General features: G+C 35.1%; 1 protein-coding gene across 1 annotated transcript in view; it reads left to right on the top strand.

Moving 5' to 3' along the window:
• LOC150103014 (DNA-dependent protein kinase catalytic subunit-like) overlaps positions 1-22,644 on the top strand; it is a 168,098-nt gene that overhangs the window by 137,307 nt on the left and 8,147 nt on the right. The window contains exon 13 of the mRNA XM_090398050.1: positions 11,433-11,540. Within this exon, the coding sequence (XP_090254176.1) occupies positions 11,433-11,540 (108 nt within the window). The remainder of the gene's footprint in view (positions 1-11,432; positions 11,541-22,644) is intronic.

Below are 22,644 nucleotides of genomic sequence, written 5' to 3'. Positions count from 1 at the left end.
AAAGAAACTTTCCCAGAGTTTAAGTATTACCTAATCTTATTAAAGATTTAACTGCCTATAGAAACTTCAACATTGCAGTCATGGCCTAAACTTTCTAAACTTTATTTAATTTCCCCTTATTCACAGGTTCGAACTTTAGTGAGAGGTAATTTCAATCTCATGCTCAGACAAACTCAGACTTACATAGAAAAAACATGTTTATTAATTATCAAAATTTCACACAATAAACTTTTACATATCAAGGTATGTCATATCAGAATTCTATTTCATTAGCTGAGCTATAAGGAACACATTAATTATCTAAACACTCTAATTTTACACCTATAGATTAAGTAAGCACATATTTATCATGAAATAGTAATTCAGAATTCTAAGTAAAACTTGCTAACAAAGGTCAATTCACATTCAACTAAGTGTTGCATACTCTCAGGCTTTCAGACTACTAGTCCAATATAATTAGATTAACGCGTTACTGAGCACAAAAGTCACTTAAAAGTTCTCTTTCTTCTCAAATCAGAAATCTGTTCTTCTCTTTTTGCCCCAGTACTAATCATCACAAGAATAAGGAATTTACTGTACGTTACCAGTGTCCTGAGAGGATATCGCGCTTCTTTTCATCCGTCCTTTGTTGTCAGATGTCTTTCTGCTGTATCGAGTCGCGTCCACATGGAGATTACGCTGATCGACACAAATCGGCATTCCTTGCACTTTGCCGCATGTACGCTCGTCTACTGGATCGATATCGTCATCTCGGCCGTCCGTTTTGAGGAACTTATTCCGCTGTTTTGCATCGGTAAACTTTTACCGATGGCCTTAGATGGTGTCTGCCATCAGCTCACGTACAGCATGCCCGACTCCTTCAGCTAGCAACCGGGAAGGAGATTACTTCCGGTGCCGTCGGAAGTAATCTCCTTTGATTACTTCCGATCGGTCAGCGCTCTGCTTGTCCACACGCGAAAACAGGAACAGAAAAAATGGGGGGGGGGTTTCAAACCCGAGTGAACTCGCCTTTTATTCTTCTTTTTAGCGCCTTCTTTTCATAATGGAGGATCTCTCACTATGCTCTCCTATTCGCCCCTACGCGATTGCAGCACACTTCTGCTCCTTGAAGAGTGCTCATTTTGCCGAACGCGAGTTCAGCACGCCTTCCACGAATGCTTCCGTTGCACTGTGACGTCATCGTAGGCAGTTAGCTAGCAACCTTTGAACCTTTGTTTGCACTTAGATTTACATTCTTATACAGTATAATTTAGACATTAATAATTTTAACAATATAATTCTATTTTGACATACAATTTTTTCCTCAACTTTACTTCTTTCTAAGGTAATTGTAACAAGTTTTCTTTTATATTTTTCTTAATTAACCAATAGTGCAAGCATTTCTAGCTCAGAATTTTTGTTTCTTGTTAAATCTTGAATGAATGACTTTTTGTTGAAAGAGTCCCCATTCAAGATCTAACACTTCTGAATTATGCTGTTTAACCACTGTAAAACTTTTATATCTCCATAGTTCAGCATTTCTAGTCCAATCGAATCTACTCCAGCTGCCTTTCTACATTTTGTGTATTTGATGACCTTTTGTACTTCTAATATTGGTATGTATTCCTGATTGGTTTCCTGTTGAGTGTTTTAACCATCATGCTTGACTTATTTAGCAACCTTTCACAGTAATCACACCGGATATCTAGAATACTTTTATCTTCAGTTTTGATATCATCTTTATCATCTCTGATTCCTTTTACTATTCGTAAGCTTTTATTAAATTCCATGTCTAAGCGTTTTCATTAACCTCCAGAATAATTTTCTCCTTTCTAATATATATTTTTGATGTTCTTACCAAAGTCTTCACATGATTTTTGTGTAGCTACTTTTAAACTGTGCTTTGGTTTCTTACACTTTTCACTTTGTTGTCTTAGATTGCAAGCAGACTTATTTGCCAGGAACTTTTGATATGCTTTCTTCTTTTCCTTCACTGTCTCTTTAATTTCCTGAATCCAGCATGGAGTTCTGATTTTTCTATCCTTGAAGGCCACTGATCACATGCCTCTGGCTGTGTCAGTCAATGCTTTCTTCAGGGTTTGCCACTGAATCTCCAAGGTTTGGTTCTTGTGTTTCGGCCACTATTTTTTCATGAATAATATTTGTGTATTTCACTCTACAGTATCTGAAACTTTCATTTGCTTTAAAACTTTCTTACACACACCTCTTTTCATATGAAATTCAATTCTATCCTACCCAACATTAAATGATGATCACTTAAATTTCAAATCCTCCATCCACTCTTGTGTCCTGAACCAGTGGGGAAAACATGAGTGTCAACAATAACAGTCAGTGAGAGTTTCCTTGTTCCTTATATCTTCAACCCATGTGAATTTGTACAGATTTTTATGTCGAAACATTGTATTAAATAACAACTAGTCCATGTCCTTAACAGAAATCCAGTAATTATTTACCATTATTATTAGCTTCGCTCTTTAACCAAATTTTCCTAAAACATGTCTGTATGTCTGGTAATCATTTCCTACTCTGCTGGTTAGATCTTCAACACAAACCAAGTTTTTGTTTTTCATCGTGTCAGTTGCCTTCTCTAATGGCTTGAAAAATTCTTCCGCTTCTTCCATGTATGGGACAATAGATGCATATAAGGCTTGATGTCCATTTGCCCTCATCATATTTGATATTGATATTACCTGCCATTCAAAAATTAATCTCATATTTAGTGTTAAATACTATAGCTATTCCACCTTTCCCCTGATTGTTATTCCTGAATATAACATTTTGTATTTGTTGCTTAGAAAGATCTCACCCATTTTTGTCTTCTTTGCCTATTATGTTGATCTAGTACTTATCCATTTCTTCTGCTGTTTTCATTGATGCTTCTTATGTTGATAGTACTCATCTTGAATTTTGCTGATGTTAAGTCAGAATGTGGTTCTGGAATTTTTCCAGTAGCTGACTTTACGATGTTCTGTGGTTCCCTGACAAAAACAACAGGAGCAGGGGGCCTTGTTTAACTGGGTGACATCCTAGCTGTCATGAAATTCTTTCATGTTGTACCATTATTTTGCATTTGATTTAAGCAAATAAGAATACAGTTTGGTCAGCCCATCCTTGTTTATTCAGTATCCAGGTAGATACCTAATAGCGTGCAAATGAGAAGGTGAGGATTGGACATTAGGACGGAAGCCCTAGTCAGTTCTCCACATTTCTTAAAATTCTCCATGGAGGTTGCCTCCTGGTTATCCTGCTCTGACCCTTTAAGTTTCCTCAGTCTCTGTCAGTACTGTTTTGAAATACTAAATTCTAACTTATAGGCTACTTTGCTTGGATATGAATAATGCTAAATTGCAGTTATAGGCCTGTGAATTTTATTAGGAAATAAAGGAATTCAATGTAAAACAGACGAAATTTCAAAAACATATGGGAGATATGTCAACTCTATTATATAAAGGTTCAGAAAAGATAAATGAAGTATTTGAAATAATTAAATAGAAGCATGTAAAAGCAGCAGCAATATTCAAATAGAAATTTTGAATTAAAATTTTAAAGAACCAACATAACATAGAATATATTCAAAAGCCTATACACTAACTAAAGTATAAATTGGAAAAGCTTTTGCAACATCACTGAGTCACTGCTGTGGACAGACTGGACGTATTATTATTAAAATATATTATTAGTTATTATCAGAACTTATTTTCTTGGTTGACTATAAAACAGTATTGAGCAGGAAGTTAGTGTCTCAGATAAGCATAATCACATCCTGCCTCCACGATTGTTTTCCTCTCAGCAGGCGCATATCACACTTCATAGGAAACCTTATGACAAAATGAGAAGTTTCAAACAGTACTCACATTTTTAATGCATAATGAAATCAATCGGTCATTATATTGTGCATCAAAACTATGCATTCAAATTAAACATCATGCTTTGCTATGTGAATTTCAAAAATTATATCTATTTGTTTTAGGTGATGTAAAGATTTTTAATGCACTAAGAAGTTATATAATAGGTGTTGTTTTTAAAGTTTTCTTTCACTTTTATATCTCATCAAATTAACCACTCATGCTCTTTATATATTTCTTTATCAAGGAATTGAGGATTTTTACGTTTTTCAATGAATAGGTAGAATTCACGTTGTAAAGAGTTTTTTTTTTTTTTTTTTGCTTGGTTATCAAGTAAATTATAGTAGGGTAGAAATAATTCTTGTGTTAATCCTGTGCCCAAGCATAAGCAAATATTTGCATGTGAAATATCTTCACGATTCTGCTACTTGCAAAGAAGAGTATAAAGCTGCAAACTGCATGTCAATTGCCTTAGTATCTCATGATACAAAACACTTCCTTTCATATGTGTATATTGTTATGCATTATGAGAAAGGTCACTGCTCAGATTGGTTTCAACCTTTATTATGATCTCATCAGGTAAACCAAGGAAGATATTGAGATGAAATCAGTGCAGAAGTCATGTATTTTCCATATTTCTTGTCTATTATAATTTGCTTGATAACTAAGTGAATCTCTAATCCAGATTATTTTTAAAATATTTGTGATCCACCCTTTTTTTTTGTACTTGTATGTGGAAATATATGACAATTGCATTGAGTGTAACCTCACTATCTTCTTGTGTCTAGTTCCCACTGAGAAGACCTCAAAAAAGGTCAAAACAGATCTGGGTAGTGATCCATCCCATAATGCAGCAGTGTACATGTCTGAAAGAAAGTGTGCTTTGCATTATAGGATACTAAGGAAGTTGATGTGAAGTCATCAGGTCTATATACAAGTAACCTAGTCGCGAAGATACTTCACTTGCAAACATTATTTGCTTATCTTATGCTTGGGTATATGATTAAAACAAGATATAATTTCTAATATGTTATAATTTATGAGAATTCATATCATAAAATCACTACATGAATTCCCACAAATGTATAATTTTGTATTTTTATGTCTCTTTAAAAGGGGTTTGTTAAAAAAAAAAAATGAAAAGAAAGGAAATAAGTTACAATTTAACACAAAGTTTTTTTTTTTTTTTGTATTATTTAGGTAAATATTGTTATACTATAGGAATTCTGATTTGAATTAAAAATATTTATGTATAAATATAGTATGAAATCATTTCAACTGTTTGGCTTTACTTATATATCTTTTTTTGAGAAATATTGACAGATATAATGAATGAAAGATATTATGAAATGATGAACAATTTACTGTTGGTGCTGATAAGTGTTCAAAAATACTACATTATGGTGCACAATGTGAAATTGGAAACTAGACATTGTTCTAACCATGCATCTGGTTTTCATCTTGTTAGTGCTGTGTTTGAAGCATGAGAACAAGACTAGTAGTAATTGTATATTTGAAGAGGATTGTCATTAAGGTTCAAAAGAGGAATTGTATGGGGGTGGGGTGGAACAAGGTGAATATAATTTCCTTTTGGAAGTTTCATTTGGAAATTAATGTTTAATAAGTTCGGTTCTTCTGGTAAGCTTCTAAGAAACAAATGTTTAAACTGTAAACTGTAGAGGAAGATTAAGAAATAGCAACACTAATGGTAAAGATGTTGCAAAAAGAGCAGTCAGGTAACAAATAATTAATGAAGCTTCTTACAGAAAGTCTCATAAGTTTTTTCTCATGAGTTTTTACCACAAAAATGAAGTTATTCTTGGGTCATTCCACCTGATCATTTAATTTTGTTAGTCTGTTGGGATTCACTCGCAATTTCTGTCTGAGTCATACCGACATTACATCCTAAATCAGAATGAAGCAGTTATATTAATCTATCTTGGTCATGAAAATGTTGGTAAATGTAGATTAGATCCATGATCCACAGGTGTAAAAGAGATGGAGGATTTATATAGAAAATGTCTTTTCTGTTTCTAATATTAAATAATCTTAATGTAGTATATTGTTATATACTACACCACTGGAATATTTTCTCATTTGTTCAGAATTCTGGTTGGCACTCTTTGTGTGCATGTGTGAGTATGATGTTCCCCTACATGGGGTAGGTTTACCTATAGACTGTTAGTAGTATAGGTTGATTTTTTTTTCCCCTCCATTTATTATTAGTACTGTGGATGGACAGAAGGCCTGTCATCACCCAAACTTTACATCAGATTGGAGTCATCTGGAGAGTTGGTCATTAATATTTTGAATGAAAAGGGTAGATGAGAGAACAGAACTTAACTATTCAGAATCTAAGGCACTCTATCCATTTGCAACTAAACATTAGCTGCAAATGGATGGAGTGCCTTGGTTGATGTTGATTTCCCTTCCTTTTTCCCATCCTGTTTCATTCGGAAGTGTGTATAACATACATTTTGACAAATTCTGTAATGTTTATATCTAAAAACTACCTTAAATATAATGATGTATCTGATTATTTGCATAAACTTTTGAGGAAATAATATAACTAAAAATGAAACACATGAAGTCAGTGTGCTGAAAAGAGGAAATCACAGTCACACTGACATATTCTAGTGATGTTGTGTCCATTCGTGTGAATTATTGTTCTTTTGTTTTAGGTGTAGAGGTCTTTTGCAAAAAAGATTACTTCATTTATAATGCTTGTTATGTTAAAAAGTGATATGAGTAATAAATATATGTTTTATATATATATAGATATAACATGTCTTGGTGTTGCTTGAGAAAGTGAACACTGTTAGAGTTCATAGGAAACAATGAACAATTATGAATATCTAATATGTGGACGATATATGTTAATAAAAAAAAAATAATAAACTGACAATTAATGGTAACTGCTTCCTAGAACTGGAATAGAGGCTTATGGTCTGAAGGATATTTAGATTTGGATAGTGAAGTAATATTTTGCACATTTCCAGGAAGGGATGATTAAAATTAAATTAATTCAAATACAGTATCTCGAATATAGCTTAGTCCCAATAACTGTATGACTAGGTTCATTGTCATGGAATGCATGGTCAGATTTTTCACATTCCAAGTTTTTTTGTTTTTTTTTTTCTGGTCATGTTGACCCTACACATGAAAAATCACAAGATGTATAATGCTGCAGTGCCATGCGTGGGCAAGTAACTAAGGAGAAAAATGTAGCCTCTTGATATGTTTCTTAAAGAGTGGGAGGCTGTATTAATTGAAAAACATTTGATTCAGTCTTAGTGTTCATTAATTCTAATCTCTGTGGAACTGTTAGTATGTCCAATAAGATATCTGAAAAGAACTGGCTAGAATCTGATATACTCCAGGTGATATATGATATATCCGATATATCCTTTGTGGTGAGTGGAAAGGAAAACATTTTCATGTTTTCAAGATAGTATGTAAATTAAATTTTTTGTCAAGACATTGCTGTCTGCTCCAATATTCCTCGAATATAGATATAGGAACTCTTGTAAGTGGGCCAAGTACTGCGGACGTGTTTTGAAGAGCTCCTGATTCAGATAAGTTTTTACTAGGAATAATTAAGTATATATGCGTAATTGTTTGAGTAAGAGTGGCTGCAAACGTTGTACGCTACCGGTATTATTAGTGTGGGTTTTTTTCTTGTCTAAACTAAATTACGAAATCGTTATTATTAGACCTAGTAACCGGCAGAGAGAAAAAAAAAAATGGCGGTGGCATTGTCATTCCATGATTTGAATGTAGATTTCAGTCGTTTCGTTAAGTGTGAGGTCTGTTATATGTATTCCTTCGATTACATAAACGATTTGTGGATGTTTAGTGCGGATGGAAGAAGGGTGTGTGCGAAGTGTGACCTGAACGAAGAACTAATGAATGCGAATATGAAATTGATGACAGAAAGTGCTAGTACCGATTGTATCGCGATTGCACGTTTGAAAGAAAAGGATGATGAGAAAGACAGGCGAAAAAATATTAAAAAATCAGGAAAAAAGAAAAAGAGCGATTTGACAACCGTAACGGATGTTAAAAGGGACGAAAGTGAGGTGGAAAGAAATGAAATTGAGAGAACGAATGAAAGTAGAACTTGCGTAATGCAGAAATCGCAAGTAAAAAAAATCGAAAGAATAAATGATGGCGAAAGTTCGACGCATGTTGGACCGAAAGTACTGAAACAAAGAAAGATGAATGACAGTAAAAGTGAGAAGAATGATAGCGAAAGTTGGACGCATGTTAGTCCAAAAGTACGGAAACAAAGAAAGATAAATGAGAGTGAAAGTGAGAAGAATGATAGTGAAAGTTGGACGTATGTTGGACCGAAAGTACGGAAACAAAGAAGGATGAATGAGAGGGAATGTGAGAAGAGGGGGTTGAGAGTTAGAAAGTTAGAAAGATTTAATGATAGAGAGAATGTGTCGCGAGGTTCGGAAAGTGAATTAGATTGGATGAGGCAAGAAATGAAATGGATGCGGAATGAAATTAAGAGAATTCAGGTCAAAACTATTAAAATAAATCATGATGGCATGAAAGAGTTAACGAAAGATGAGCGAGTGGCGTTGTATGGCGACTCCATTATTAAAGGTGTGCTAGAGGATAAAATGCACAAGGTATGTTTTCCAGGCGGTAAAATAAGTAGAGTGATTGAGGCATTGGATATGAGGCGGGAGCGAGCAAAAGAGTTAATTGTATTAATTGGTACAAATGATTTGAGAGAGAACAAAGAGCATGTCAAAATGAATGTCAAGAGACTGCTTGGAAAGATAAAAGAGAATAGTGTGACAGGAAGGGTGGTCAGTGTGTTGCCTAGGTATGATTGTGGTGAAATGAGGCGGAGAGCAAGGATTATGAATGGTATTCTGGCTGAAATATGTGAGGAGACGGGAGTACAGTTTGTTAATTTGTGGAATGAGTTTGAGGGACGAAGTGAGCTGTATGGGAGCGATGGACTGCATTTGAGTGGTTATGGTGTGAGTCGCTTGGAGAGACTGCTGCTGGAAGGTAGAGAAGTGAATAGAGAAAATGAATCAGATCGAGAGGGGAGTGATGTGGAAGAGCAGGAGAGTAAGACAGGAGAGATTGAAGAAGTGGAAATCAATGGAGAGGTGAGTGGTATGAGTATAGAAAATGAGAGAATGGGTGTGCAAGAGGAGCAGGGAAACGGGGAGGCCCAGGGTGGACAGGGATACACAGCGTGAGAAAGGTGGATGCTCCAAGAGGAGGTGAGAGCATGTGTAGGCAGGAAAGTAATGGGATGACCAGGGATCAAGAGGAAACGGATGTTGTTGCAAAGGGTTCTAAAATGAAGAAGCAGAAAGAGAAATGGCCCCAGTCCAGCATGGAGAGAGCACATCGAGTGAATGGTATCAGTGGAACTAGCTGTAGATCCAGAAATGAGTTGTTGTGTTTGTATACCAATGCTAGAAGCATAAGAAACAAGGCGGATGAAATGGTTGCACTAATTGTGTCTGTGTACCCAGAGATTGTTGGAATAAGTGAGACATGGTTAGATGAGGACGACATCCTGACAGGAATAGAGATGGAAAGGTATGATGTGTTTCGTGAGGATAGAAGGGATAAAAAGGGAGGGGGAGTGCTATTGATGATAGAGAAAGAGTTATGTCCGTACAAGGTAGAGATGCAAGAGGGAAATAGGGCCAGTGGTTTTGAGGCAGTATGGTGTGAGATAGAGGTGAATAGAATCAAATACTTGGTGGGATGTTGTTATAGACCTGGTAATGTGGATGGTGGTGATAGTGAAATGTATAGTCAAATAAGCCAAGCAAATAAGAAAAGGGTGATCATTATGGGTGATTTTAATTATGGCAATATAGACTGGAATGAAGAGATAGCGACTGGAAGTAAAGAAAATGAGTTTCTTGAGTTTTTGAGGGATAACTACCTCAGACAGTATGTAACAGAGGACACACGAGGATTAAGGGTCTTGGATTTGGTCATCTCATCAGAGGATGTAATTATAAATGAGGTGTCAAATCATCCACCAATTGGTGAAAGTGACCATGAGGTGATTACCTGGGTGGTTGCCAGCAGTGCAAGGACCCCTGTGAAAAAAGGGTATATGTGGAACTACAAGGGGGTGATTATGAAGAGCTCAGGAGACAGCTTGCAGATGTAGCATGGAATGAGGAGTTAGCTGGAAAAGAGATCAGTGCAGCTTGGGGGATTTTCAAAAACTATTTAGTAGATGCAATGTCTAAATGTATACCATGGGTGAGAAGGTTAAATAAGGTAGGCGTGAGATGGATGAATAAAGAGATTAAGCATGCAATACAGAAAAAAAAGGCATTGTGGAGACAGCATAAGAGAAGTGGAAGTAACCAATTTCATGAGGTCTACAAAGACCAGGCAAGGAGGGTGACTTGGTTGGTGAGAGTAGCTAAAGAGAGGTATGAACAGCAGTTAGCTAATGAAGCCAAAAAGAATCCTAGGGAGTTCTTTCGATATGTAGCCAGCAAAAGAAAGAATGATTATGGAAGGATGACATTGATCGGAGGAAATGGTATAAAGACAGCTGTTGCAGAATGTGTTGTGGAGATACTTAATGAGCAATTCATAAAGATCTTTCAATCTTGTGAATGTGACTTCATGGAGAGATTAAGAGCAGTTGTTGATGGGGAGGAGAGACAGACTGTAAGTGAGCAAGAGGTGTTTGGGGAATTGAGTAAACTAGATGTAAATAAGGCTGTGAGATTTGATGATATATCACCGCGTATTCTGAAGGAATGTGCCAGATAGTTGACACCTGCCTTGACATATTTTTTTAATAGGAGTCTTGCACTTGGTCAAGTCCCTAAAGAGTGGAAGGAGGGCAAGATTATGCCACTTCATAAAGGAGGTGATCGAACTCAAGCATCAAACTATAGGCCTATCTCTGTGTCAAGTGTTGTGGTTAAGTTGTTGGAAAAGCTTGTGAGAACTAGGATCCAGAGTTTTGTTGACAACAATGCACGTTATATGACATATGTTGCTTTTAAGTAAATTTTTTTTTTTTAATCATATCTGTTTTCAAATATCATTCTAACAAGTGAATGAAATATTGTGCAGAAAATCTTTTTTTGCATGCACCTTTATTACAAGTATATCTGACACACATTTCTTGAAAAAGTTTAAAATATTATTTCAGTGATTTTATTTTATTTGAATATATAATAGTTTATTTTGTAAAGGTCTTCTGTATTTGATGGGTTGAAATTATTATTTTTGTGCTCAGCATAACTTGTGTTACTGAAGGACAGTTGAATTTTAGACCTAAATCCCTTGGAACTGTATTATTAGTGAATAATAATCACAAATACAAAATAATAAACATAACTACATGGTAATAATAAGTACAAAAATTATTGTACTTATTATTATTTAAAAAAAAATAGTGTTTAATGTTTGGCATATATCTAAATCAATTGAACTTTAACTTCTGTATTTCTGTTTAAGTTTAAGTGAAGAAATATATATATTGGAGTGATGTAAATTTAAGGTTTATTATATAAATGAACTGAATTTTTAAGCCCTTCTCTTTTCCTCCATTTTCTTTTATAGATAGCTAAACAACTTTTTGAACCTTTGGTGTTCCAATTAATTCATTGGTTTACTAGTGAAACAACAATTGGTAGTGCAGAAACTGATGCTATTCTCCAAGCAATCTGGGCAAGTTTCATCTTGATTATAGGTGTATATGTGATTAGAGTAATATATAATGATTGATAATTTATAAATATTAACAGGTAGCTTATAGTCTACCAAATATGTTAATTACTCTTAAAAAACACTAAGATAGTACCATTATTATGCATATGAAATGATCATACTAATCATTACTTTATCTGATAATAATGAATTCTTATGCAGTTCAGTTTCCAGCTCGTATGTTTCTGGGACAATGATTTCCAAGTCATTAACGAGGTAATGTAAGAGTGACTGACAGCTGTGTTCCCTGATATACTCGATCTAATTGAATTCACTTGAAAATATTATTTATATTAGACTGAATGGCAAAGAAATGAGCTAGCTGAGGAATTGAATAAGTACCAGATCGACATAATTGGGGTGACTTAAACAAAAAGGCAAAATCTGGCAAAATTTTTCTGAGCAATAAATACAAAATGTTATATTCAGGTAATGAAAATCAGGGAAAAGAAGGTGTAGCTATAGTATTGAACACAAAATATTAGGCTAATCTTCTTGAATGACAAGCAATTTCATTGTTTCAAGTAGAGTGATGTGGGTAAATATCAGAATGGGGAACAATGAGACTTATTTGTGCCCATGGTCCCAGAAGGTTCGACTAAGGTAGAAGTGGAGGAATTTTTTGAGGCTTTAGAGAAAGCAACTGGCACAATGAAAAAGGAAAAGGTAGTCCTTGTTGGGGGTCTAAATAGCAGAGTATGAAATGATTGTTAGACATACAAAAATATTTTGGGAAAATTGGAGAAAAGAGCAAAGCTAATAATAATGACAGATACCTTGAATAGCCTTGGATTTCTGCTCAGGACATGGACTGGTTATTACTGACACAATGGTCCAATGTAAAAATGTGCACAAATTCACACGGAGAGAAGAGGCAAGGAATAAGAAAAGTCTCATCGACTATGTTATTGTTGATAGTGATGTTTTCCCCCCAGTGCAGGACATGAGCGTTTACAGAGGATTTGAAATTGGGAGTGATCACTATTTAGTCTTGAGCAGGATAAAACTGAATTTCATATTGAAAATAAGAACATACAAGAAAGTTTTAAAGTGAATAAAAGTTGATCAGCTTTCAGATGTGAACTGTAGAATAAAATACACAAACATTATTCAAGAAAATATGAAAGAATTTGAGTAAAGGAACCAAACCTTGGAGATTCAGTGGCAAATCCTGAAGACAACATTGATTGATCAATGTTGTCTTCAGAGAGCTAGAGAGGCATGTGGTCAGGTTGTCTGAAGGATAGAAAAATCAGAACTCCATGGTAGACACACGAAGTTAAAGAGGTAGTGAAGGAAAAGAAAAAAGCATATTAAACGTTCCTGGTGAATAAGTCAACTTGTGCTCTTAGAGAATACAGAGAAAAATGTGAGAAAGCTAAACATTGTGTAAAAGTAGCTAAACAGAAGTCATGGGAAGATTTTGGTGTGAACATAGAATATAAATATCAAGAAGATGGCAAGATATTCAGGGGGTTATTGAAGAAGCTCAGAAATGAAGGAAAGAGTGCTGTAAAAGGAATTGGAGAAGATAAAGGTGACATGAAAACTGGAGAAAAAGATATCCTTGAAATATGGAGTAATTGCTTCAAAAATTGCTAAATGAAACAATTAGTGAAAGCACAGTAATAAAAAAACACTGAACAGGCATGAAATCAGGAGTACATATTTTTATAAATGTTGGTTTCCTTAATGTATTATGATTTATGGTGTTATTTAGGTAGGGGACATTACTCTCTGGTTCCCTTTTATATGCTCTATTGATACTGAAACAATCTATCAATTCTGTGGCCGTCACTTAGATTGCTCACGTGTGCGAATTAGATAAACAAAGAAACTGCTCCTGGATAGAGCCAATTCCTTAATTGAAAATCTGGAGCTGTCTCCTTGGGTTCTGGAAAATTTGTTAATGCTGTGCCATCCAGAACCCTTAGATCAGAAAAAGCTTCTTAATGAAGGAGTGAATTCTCAGAGTGACACACGGTTATACAATTTATATATAATAACAGTTTCCAAGTTAGCTAAATCCCTTATTTTAAACTCTCATTGCAGTCATGGTCTTCCCCAATTAATTGATTCCGTTCAGGTTCTACTTGATGAGTGGTGCATTGGATTCATACATCAGGCAATTTGTTAGGTAAAAGAAAAAGGGTTTATTCATCAAACTATCACAATACAAATCTACAAGACTTGTGATATAACTAAAGTAAATATTTCTCCTAAGTGAACAGACTTAACTATACAATACTTCAGTATTCCTAGTTGAATCCTACCACGAGAAAATATTAATCATGAATCAATTCACTGATTTCTGACAATCGGATCTACAATTTCTCTCAATGTTTAACTTATCAAACTTTAAACATTACTAAACTATAACATACTATATACAAATTATCACCACACTATATCAGAATTCACTCTCAGAGATAAAACATTCTGGTATCAGGCTAAGCCCTAAAGTCCTGTTTCATATCTTATATAAAATATATATATTTCATATCCCACTAATATTTCTTGCACATTAATACACAAAAAGTTCTTTTACACACACAAAGGAAACTAAAAGATTCGTACGTTACCAGGACCTTTGGACTTCGTCGGGTCTATCTCTCGATCCTTACAATTCTTTCCACTGCTCATTCTTTCTTGTTCCTCAAAGTTATCTTTCCGATGGGCCAGCCTGGAACTCACAATCATGAATTATCCTCTCCGATGTAGACAAGGACAGCTCTGCTTAAGTTGGTCCACGTGATCTAGCATGATGGTCAGCTTACGTTCTAGCATGATGGTCAGCTTACGTTGATTTTTCCCGATTTACTGACGAAATGCCTGCACTTGGTTCGCTACTCAGCTGCGTAACTGCATCTAGACATCGTTCTGTTAACCGCTCTCATGTATTCATCTCAGGGAATAACTTGAGGTAGGCCACTCGAGTGACCTGCACCAAAATTGAGAGAGAAGCAACCAAATGAAGAGCGCTGAGAGTAAGAGACTAAGAGAGAGAGAGAGAGCAAACTAACAGTGTCAAGCTTTCTATATCATACCTTGATCAGCGCTCCTACAGCATCATACCTTTCCGCTCGGTACTACTCCTTTGCATATGGTTCCGGTCCTTCTCCTCGTGTCTCCCGGGAAACTCCTGCGTGCAACTTATTCCATGCATATGTGATTGCCGTGGGGGCATGTTACTAATCTGAATGTCTCGTTTGCGAACTTTGAACTCACTTTTACATACTAACATAATTCTCATCAATTTTTCTTCCATTGTTAAATTTACAAGAACAGGTAATATTATCTTACATAGAACAGTTCAATATTAAAATCGTTTATTTAAAAATTTTTCAAGCAATTAACATTCTACTTATATACAAGTATTTCTCTCAGTGTCTTGATGCTTGTTAAATCCTGAATGAGATATTTCACAATGAAATCTCTTCATTCAAGATTTAACAATATCCATATTTGAAGTAGAAAAAGCCATCAAAAGGCAGCAGGAGTAGATGATACTCGTCCAGAAATGCTCAAGTATGGAGATATAAAAGTCTTACAGTGCCTGCACTGCATAGTTCAGAAGGCCTGGATAGAGGCATGAATTCCAGATGATTGGAGTAGAGCTCTCATAGTACCCATATATAAAAAGGGAAATAAAACTGAATATGAGAATTACAGAGGTATTACTCTACTGAGTGTTCCTGGTAAGATTTATGCAAGTTTACTTGAGAAACGGATTGTGGAAGAAAAGCTTGATGAAGAATAATCTGGATTGAGGTCAAATAAAGGCTGTGAGGATCAGATTTTCACTATATGAGAAATAGTTGAGAAATCATGGGAATATAACAAAGATCTGTATTTAAATTTTGTAGATCTGAAAAAGGCATATGACAAGGTGCCAAGAGAAAAGCTGTTCAAAACACTACAGTTATATGGTGTCAATGGGGCATTATATCAAGCAATACTTAGTCTTTATTTAAGTCAGCAGTTAGAATTGAAGGAAGTACAGGAAGATGGTTTAATGCTAAATCTGGTGTCAGACAAGGATGTACATTATCTCCTCTGTTATTCATTACTATATGGATCACATTATGAAGGAAAGTGGTATTAAACCTGATATCAAAATTGGAGATGTTAATGTCAGCTCTTTGCTTTTTGCAAATGATGTTATACTTCTAAATAAATCCGCTACAAGTCTGCAAGATTCCCTGACTAGATTGAATAACTGTTGTAATAGATATGGTATGAAGGTCAGCAATAACAAGACAAAGACAATGAAAATAGGCAGAAGCATTGAAAATATCAACTGCATTGTGAATGGAGAACCTATAGAACAAGTAAAACATTTCAGCTCTTAGGCACGATTTTTAGTAAAGATGGTAAATTAAATATGGAAATAGACAACAGAATCAACAAAGCCGGTATGGTAGGAAGTCAACTGAGTAAATTTATATAGAATAAGAGAGAAATTAGTCAAAACAATAAATTAGCTGTATACAAGACAGTGTTCAAACCAATTTTAACTTATAGATCTGAGAGCTGGGTTAGAAATAAAATGTTTGACCAAAGACTACAGACCATGTTAAAAATCGAGGATATTAGAAAAGAACTTAACGTTGTTAGCATCCAGGAACGTGTTAGCAGAGCTAATCTCAGGTGGTATGATGACTTCAACAGAATGGGGGAGGAAAGATTAGCAAAACAAGTGTTCTCTACCAGATTGGCAGGTAAAAGACCCAGAGGATGACCAAGATATAGGTGGATTGGTACAGTAAAAAGTGCCTTAGAAGATAGAAATATAAGATCTGATAATATTGCAGTCTTGACTGGTAACAGATTGAATTTGAGGAAAATTGTGGATAAAAAGTTAGTGACGATGTAATTTTCATGTAGTACTATCATATCCTGTACTTCCTTTGAGGATACAACTCAGGTATTTAATGATGGTAATGATAATGTTGTTTCACTTAGTCCAATTATTTTGTTGTGAACAAACTGAATCAGTGAAACAGTTTTATTATCTTTATATCTGTCTCAGTATACTCTTCACCCTTCCCCCTCCTCTTTTGATTCTAACATTCACAAAGATGCTATTCTTGTGAAGAGAGCATGATTTTATTAAACACGAAACCAGTATACTGCTCATTATGGAATCAACACACAGCGCTGCCTTCCTCCTTATTTTGCCTCTCTCTCACTTTATTTCATTTTCTCTTGCTCTTCTCTCTTTATTTATTTTCCTTCTTACCTGCACTTTATTGTACAGGTAAGATGACAAAGATGTACATTATATTCTCTGTTATTCATTATCTATATGGATCACATTATGAAGGAAAGTGGTATTAAACCTGATATCAAAATTGGAGATGTTAATCTCAGCTCTTTGCTTTATGCAGACAATGTTATACTTTTAAATAAATCGGCTAGAAGTCTGCAATTGAACGAGATTGATCAATCTCGTTTTTAGCATGCTATTTCTATAAAAACATTCATCTTGCCACACTCCTAATCTTCTTTCTTGTTATTCTTATTTCAATTGTCTTTACTTATTCTCCCTACTTCAGTCATATTCTCTCCACTGCTTACATTTTGTATCTTTTGATAATGTTTACTGTGTTACTTTTGACAGTTATTATGCTTGTGGCACTCAGTTTTGGAACAGTGTTGCACTTTATTTGTTATTCTTTCTTTCTATACCAACCCCTCACTTCCTTTCTAACAAATATATCTCACCAGATTCATCATATTAAATGGTCTAAGCAGTGTCTTTGGTGCCTTTGATGCATGTCATGTAACTGCACAATGTTCACTATTACAACTCTGATATAACAATATAAAGTAATAAGCTTTACAAAACAACCATGAAGTAAAACAAATGCAAATTGCTTCTTTACAACTATTTTAATAAACTAACTCTAATGTAAATAATACTGAATAGTTTAGTTTTATAAATAAATGACTTGTTTTTTAATGAAATTAACAACACCAAACAAACTATTTTATAAAGCGATGTTTTATTAACTACTTATATTTCTCTGAATTTCAAATCAGCATATATACGTGACAACGAGTAAGAGAAACAATACAATTGTAATGGACAAAAGATCTACAGTCCTATTTTGTCACCCTCTAATGTTTGGAAAAAAAAAAAAAAGAAAAACAGAGGAAGAAATTACAGCTATTCGGGAGTTGCTCTTAAGATAACAGTCTCCCAAATTTTTGGCAAATTAATGCAACTTAAGTTCAGGTTACAAGAATTCTTTATAACCATGGCTGACTTAAAAAATAATCTTTTGGATCTTACAACTTTCAAATAGCATTAGTTTTCTTCAATCTAATCTTGTGTAAAGAGGTGTACAAAGCATGTCTCTGCCAGTCCTGACCTGCCATAATGATGGTGGGTCAGGACTGGCAAATTATTTTTTATATTCTTCCAGACTGATGTTAACAGATCTTCCTGTCTGCCCATAGTAGGCTAAGTTACAGTTACAGGGAACTTCATACACTCCAGGGTGTGCTAGAGGACGAAGTTTATCCTAAAGGGAGCAGATCAGGGTAGCTAATTTAACATGAGGTTTGAATATGGTGCGAAGCGCATGCTTCATCAGTACTTTGACTATCTTTTCTGATATACCATTGACATAGGGACTAGAAATGATAATGTTGTGTTCCTGTGTATTTGGGGAGGGAAGGATAATGGGGCTATGTAGTATTTTATCTATATTGTAGGAATTGTAGCTATTGGCCAAGAATGTATGGCACAGATATTTGAGTTCTGTGGACAGAGTTGTATCATTAGAACAAATGGCTCTGGCTCTGTGTTTTTAAAATGCCATACTCTTGGACTAGATGATGATGCAATTTTTTTATGTTGATATTTTCCTGTGTGTGTTGGTTTTCTGTAAATGGAAAAAGATAGTGAACCATCTGAAAGGCGGGCGACTTCAAAAAAAAAGTAAACAGTTATTAGATTCTTTTTCTACTGTGAAGTGGATTTTTGGGTGTTGGCTGTTTAGGTAGGTGTCAAATGCATCCAAAGTGTCTTGTCAATGGGGACAAATGGCAAACATATCATCAACATAGCTTAACCACAATAGAGACTTGTATGTAGCAGTGGTAAGTACTTTTGTTTTCAAAATGTTCCATGTAAAAGTTTGCTAAAGTTTGCTAAAGTTTGCAGTACCATTAATCTGTTTGTAGCTTTTTCCTCCCCATGTAAAGTAACCTGCATACATAGTAAATTTGAATAATTCAAAGTTCCTCCTGATATGAGATTATTATTATTACTTGACACCTCCTGGGAGTCCAAAGACTCATCAAGGGAGGGCATCTACTCTACAACTCTCTATCTCCACCACCCACCAATGCCATCTACTGCCCACCACTACCACTAGTATTTTAACAGACAATCACAAACATCCAAGCCCAATGCGGGATTCGAACCCGCAGTGTTTTGGCTGGAGAGTTGATATACACACTCAAGCAATCAGGGAGAAATTTAGATTTGATGAAATCAAGAGTGTCTATAAGTGGTACATTGGTAAATCAAGAGATGCCATCAAAACTAACCATTATGTCTGAATTTTTAAGGATAAGATTTTTAACTAGTGATTTCAAATAGACTCAATTGTTTTACAAAAGTAGAGGAGTTGCCAGTAAGAGGGCAAGAGACTTAGCTAACTGCTGGGCAAGTTTATATGTGGGACTGTCTATGCTATCAACTATTGGGCTTAGGGGATATTAGATTTGTGGATTTTTGGTAATCAATAAATGCAGGGTGGTTTAACATGAACTGGTTTTATTATTATTATTATTATTATTATTTTTAATGATTTCTTTTGGCCAGGATGTCACTTTTTTTTTTTTTTAATGAGTTGTGGACTTTTTCCTTTGAGACATGGTGTGTGTGTGTGTGGGGGGGGGATCTATAATTTGGTATGTGGAACTGTCACATAGGAGATCTTGCATTTTTTTTTTGTTGTAATCTTCTTGATCCATTATAACTGTTGCATTTCCCTTATCGACTTTTGTAATAATAATATTTTTATTCTTATACAACTTATTTAAGGCAACTATTTTGTTATGTGGTACTCTTTGGTAGTTTAGCCTTGTTTAGGATACTTGCTATATCTAAATCATTATTGGTCATTGCCAGTGGAAGATTGTAGATGCCCCATTCTACCTTCATCATGATTTCTAATTTTGGAATTTGGGTGTGATGGCAAAGTTATGCCTCAGACTGAGAGCATTCTTGGCTTCTTCAGTGAGCACTTGTGACATAAATTTATGACCACGAGGTCTCGTTGAAGTTTTGGTTGGAACATAGTATGTTGGTGCTGTTGTAGAATTTCATAAATATCTACATAAACAATCACATCATTATCCAGTCCAACAGTCTGGTATTTTAAAAACACTTACACACAGAGCCATTTGTTCTAACGATACAGCTCTTTCCACAAAACTCAAATATCTGTGCTGTACGTTCTTGGCCAATGGCTACAATTCCTACAAAATAGATGAAATACTACATAGCTCCATTACCCTCCCTCCCCTAATACATAGGAACACAACATTATCGTTTCTATTCCCTATGTTAACGGTACATCAGAAAAGATAACCAAAGCACTTATGAAGCATGGGCTTCACACCATATTCAACCTCATGTTAAATTAGCAACTCTGATCCATTTGCCTAAGGATAAACTTCACCCTCTAGCACGCCCTGGAGTGTATGAAGTTCCCTGTAACTTGGCCTATTATGGGCAGACAGGAAGCTCTGTTAACATCTGCCTGGAAGAACATAAAAAATACATTTGCTACCATTGTTATGGCACGTCAGGACTGGCAGAGCATGCTCTTGATACTCACTTCACACAGGACCAGATGGAAGAAAATTAATGTGCTATTTAGAAGTCGTTACAGATCTGAAAGATTATTTTTTGAGTCAGCCATGGCTATGAAGAATTCTCCTAAACAGAACAAATACAATTGCATTAATTTGCCCAAAATTTGGGAGACTAATCTTAAGAGAACTCCCACATAGCTGTTATTTTTTTTCCTCCTAACATTGTTGTTATTAGTGCCATCCAGTTGCATTTTGAAAAATTATGGAGACAATTACCATGTTAGAGTAAAACTTGAGTTTAATATAAACCAAAATCAACACTCGATGTTTCAACCTTCATTTCAAGGTCATCATATACAGAGAAACAAGCTGCACTACAATCTACATGGTTTGCTAAAGTTACTGACCAGCCATTACTACAATTATTGGCCTGACACACACCCATGAAAGAAAAGAAAGGAGTGCCATCCAGTTGTTTTCGACGGGCTACTCGGTCTCTTATAATTTCTTTCAACAATTGTAAGTTCAAGTTGGTAAGGTCTTTTATGTTGTCCATCCAAATCGTTTGGTCTTCTCATTCCCTCAATCTTCCCCAACATAACTGCCTTTTCCAATGATTCATCATCTTACATAATATGTCCAAATTGCATCAACTTCTAGTTAGTGATCATCACCTTAAAGAAACATTTTGTTTTTATATTCTATAAAACCTTATTGGTCATTCTTGCAGTCCATGAGATTCTTAATAGTCTCCTCCACACCCATAATTCAAATGAATCAATTCGCTTTCTATCTTTCTTCTTAATAATTCAACTTTCACATCCATACATCACTACTGGAAATACCATTGCTTTGGCAATTCTAACTTTTGTAGCCTTACTCACACCTCTATCTTTGATAATTTTTGTGAGGTTTAACATCACTTTTTTTTTCGTGACTATCCTTTTAATTTCATCTTCACATTTACTTATAATAAAATTAGTTTAATCCTTTATCCAAGTGTGAGCAAACAAAGTTTGCGCCTGAAAGTATCTTCAGGACGGGGGTAAGGTGGTACAACACCAGGAAACTCGTTGCAAAGGTGGAGCAAGATACCAACACTCCTATCTCAGTATCTCCTATAATGCAAAACACATCTCCTTGCAGATATGTCAAATGTTATGCATTAAGGGAAGGGCCACTACCCAGACTAGTTTCGACCTTTATTGAGGTCTCTTCAGTGGGAGCCAGGCCCAAGTGGAGATACCAGGCAGAAGCATTAGCAGGTCATCTCTACCTTGTAGTTTGCTCCACCAAGTAGCTTGCTCCACCTTTGCAACGAGTTGCCCTGGTGTTGTACCACCTTACCCCAGTCCTGAAGATACTTTCAGGCGCAAACTTTGTTTGCTCACACTTGGATAAAGGATTAAACTAATTTTATTATACTCTAACCAAGTGAAAAATAAACTTTCAACATTCACATTTACCATCATTTCTGATTCTGGACCCCAGTAAATCATAACTTTCAATGATTTCTATTTTATCTCCCTCTATTATAAATTCATTTAAATTGCCAGAAGCCATCACTTTTGTTTTCCTGATGTTTAAATTAAGCTTGCTTTGTTACTTTCCATCCTAACTAATAGAATCAACTGCTCCAGATCTTACTTAGTTTCATTGAGGATTGTGTAAAAATAATCATATTATAAATTCTGAATATTTTTACGTATTAATATTGCTTGTTAGTTTTTGTTTTCATACACGCAGTGTCTGCACTTGTGATGTGCTCGTTATGAAAATATTATGTTAGAAGTAATATGTAAAGAAGTAAAAATATTGAAGTACTTACTTAATTGATTATTTGTATTATTTATAAGAAAGTTTGTTGTGTTTTTAAATGTTGAATTTTGTGTTTATGAAAGACTTTCTTCAGCACTGGTGGATACAGCGAGTCAGCCATATTTTTACAATGCGTAGTTTCTGACGTTGTTGAAGTGCGCATGCTCCCGGAGTGAACTTGATGTTTGATTGACAGCTGACAAGAAAGCGTTGCGTATCCAAGTTACAGTGGTAAACAAGAGAGCGTTCGGAAGTTTTTAGAACACTGGCCGAGGAATATTCAAGTTGGAAGGAACTTGATTTTTTTAGTGTGCGGCAATTAAAAGGAAATTTCATATTGTATTCCGAAAAAGGAATAGTGGAAATAATAGGTTTCAAGCAGGAATAAGTAAAGGTAATAAGGAAATCT

The sequence above is a fragment of the Typopeltis vanoorti genome, chromosome 9 (assembly GCF_054136105.1).
Source record: "Typopeltis vanoorti isolate ZY-2024b chromosome 9, IOZ_Tvanoo_1.0, whole genome shotgun sequence".
Taxonomy (NCBI): domain Eukaryota; kingdom Metazoa; phylum Arthropoda; class Arachnida; order Uropygi; family Thelyphonidae; genus Typopeltis; species Typopeltis vanoorti.
This window is presented reverse-complemented; position numbering and strand designations above follow the sequence as displayed.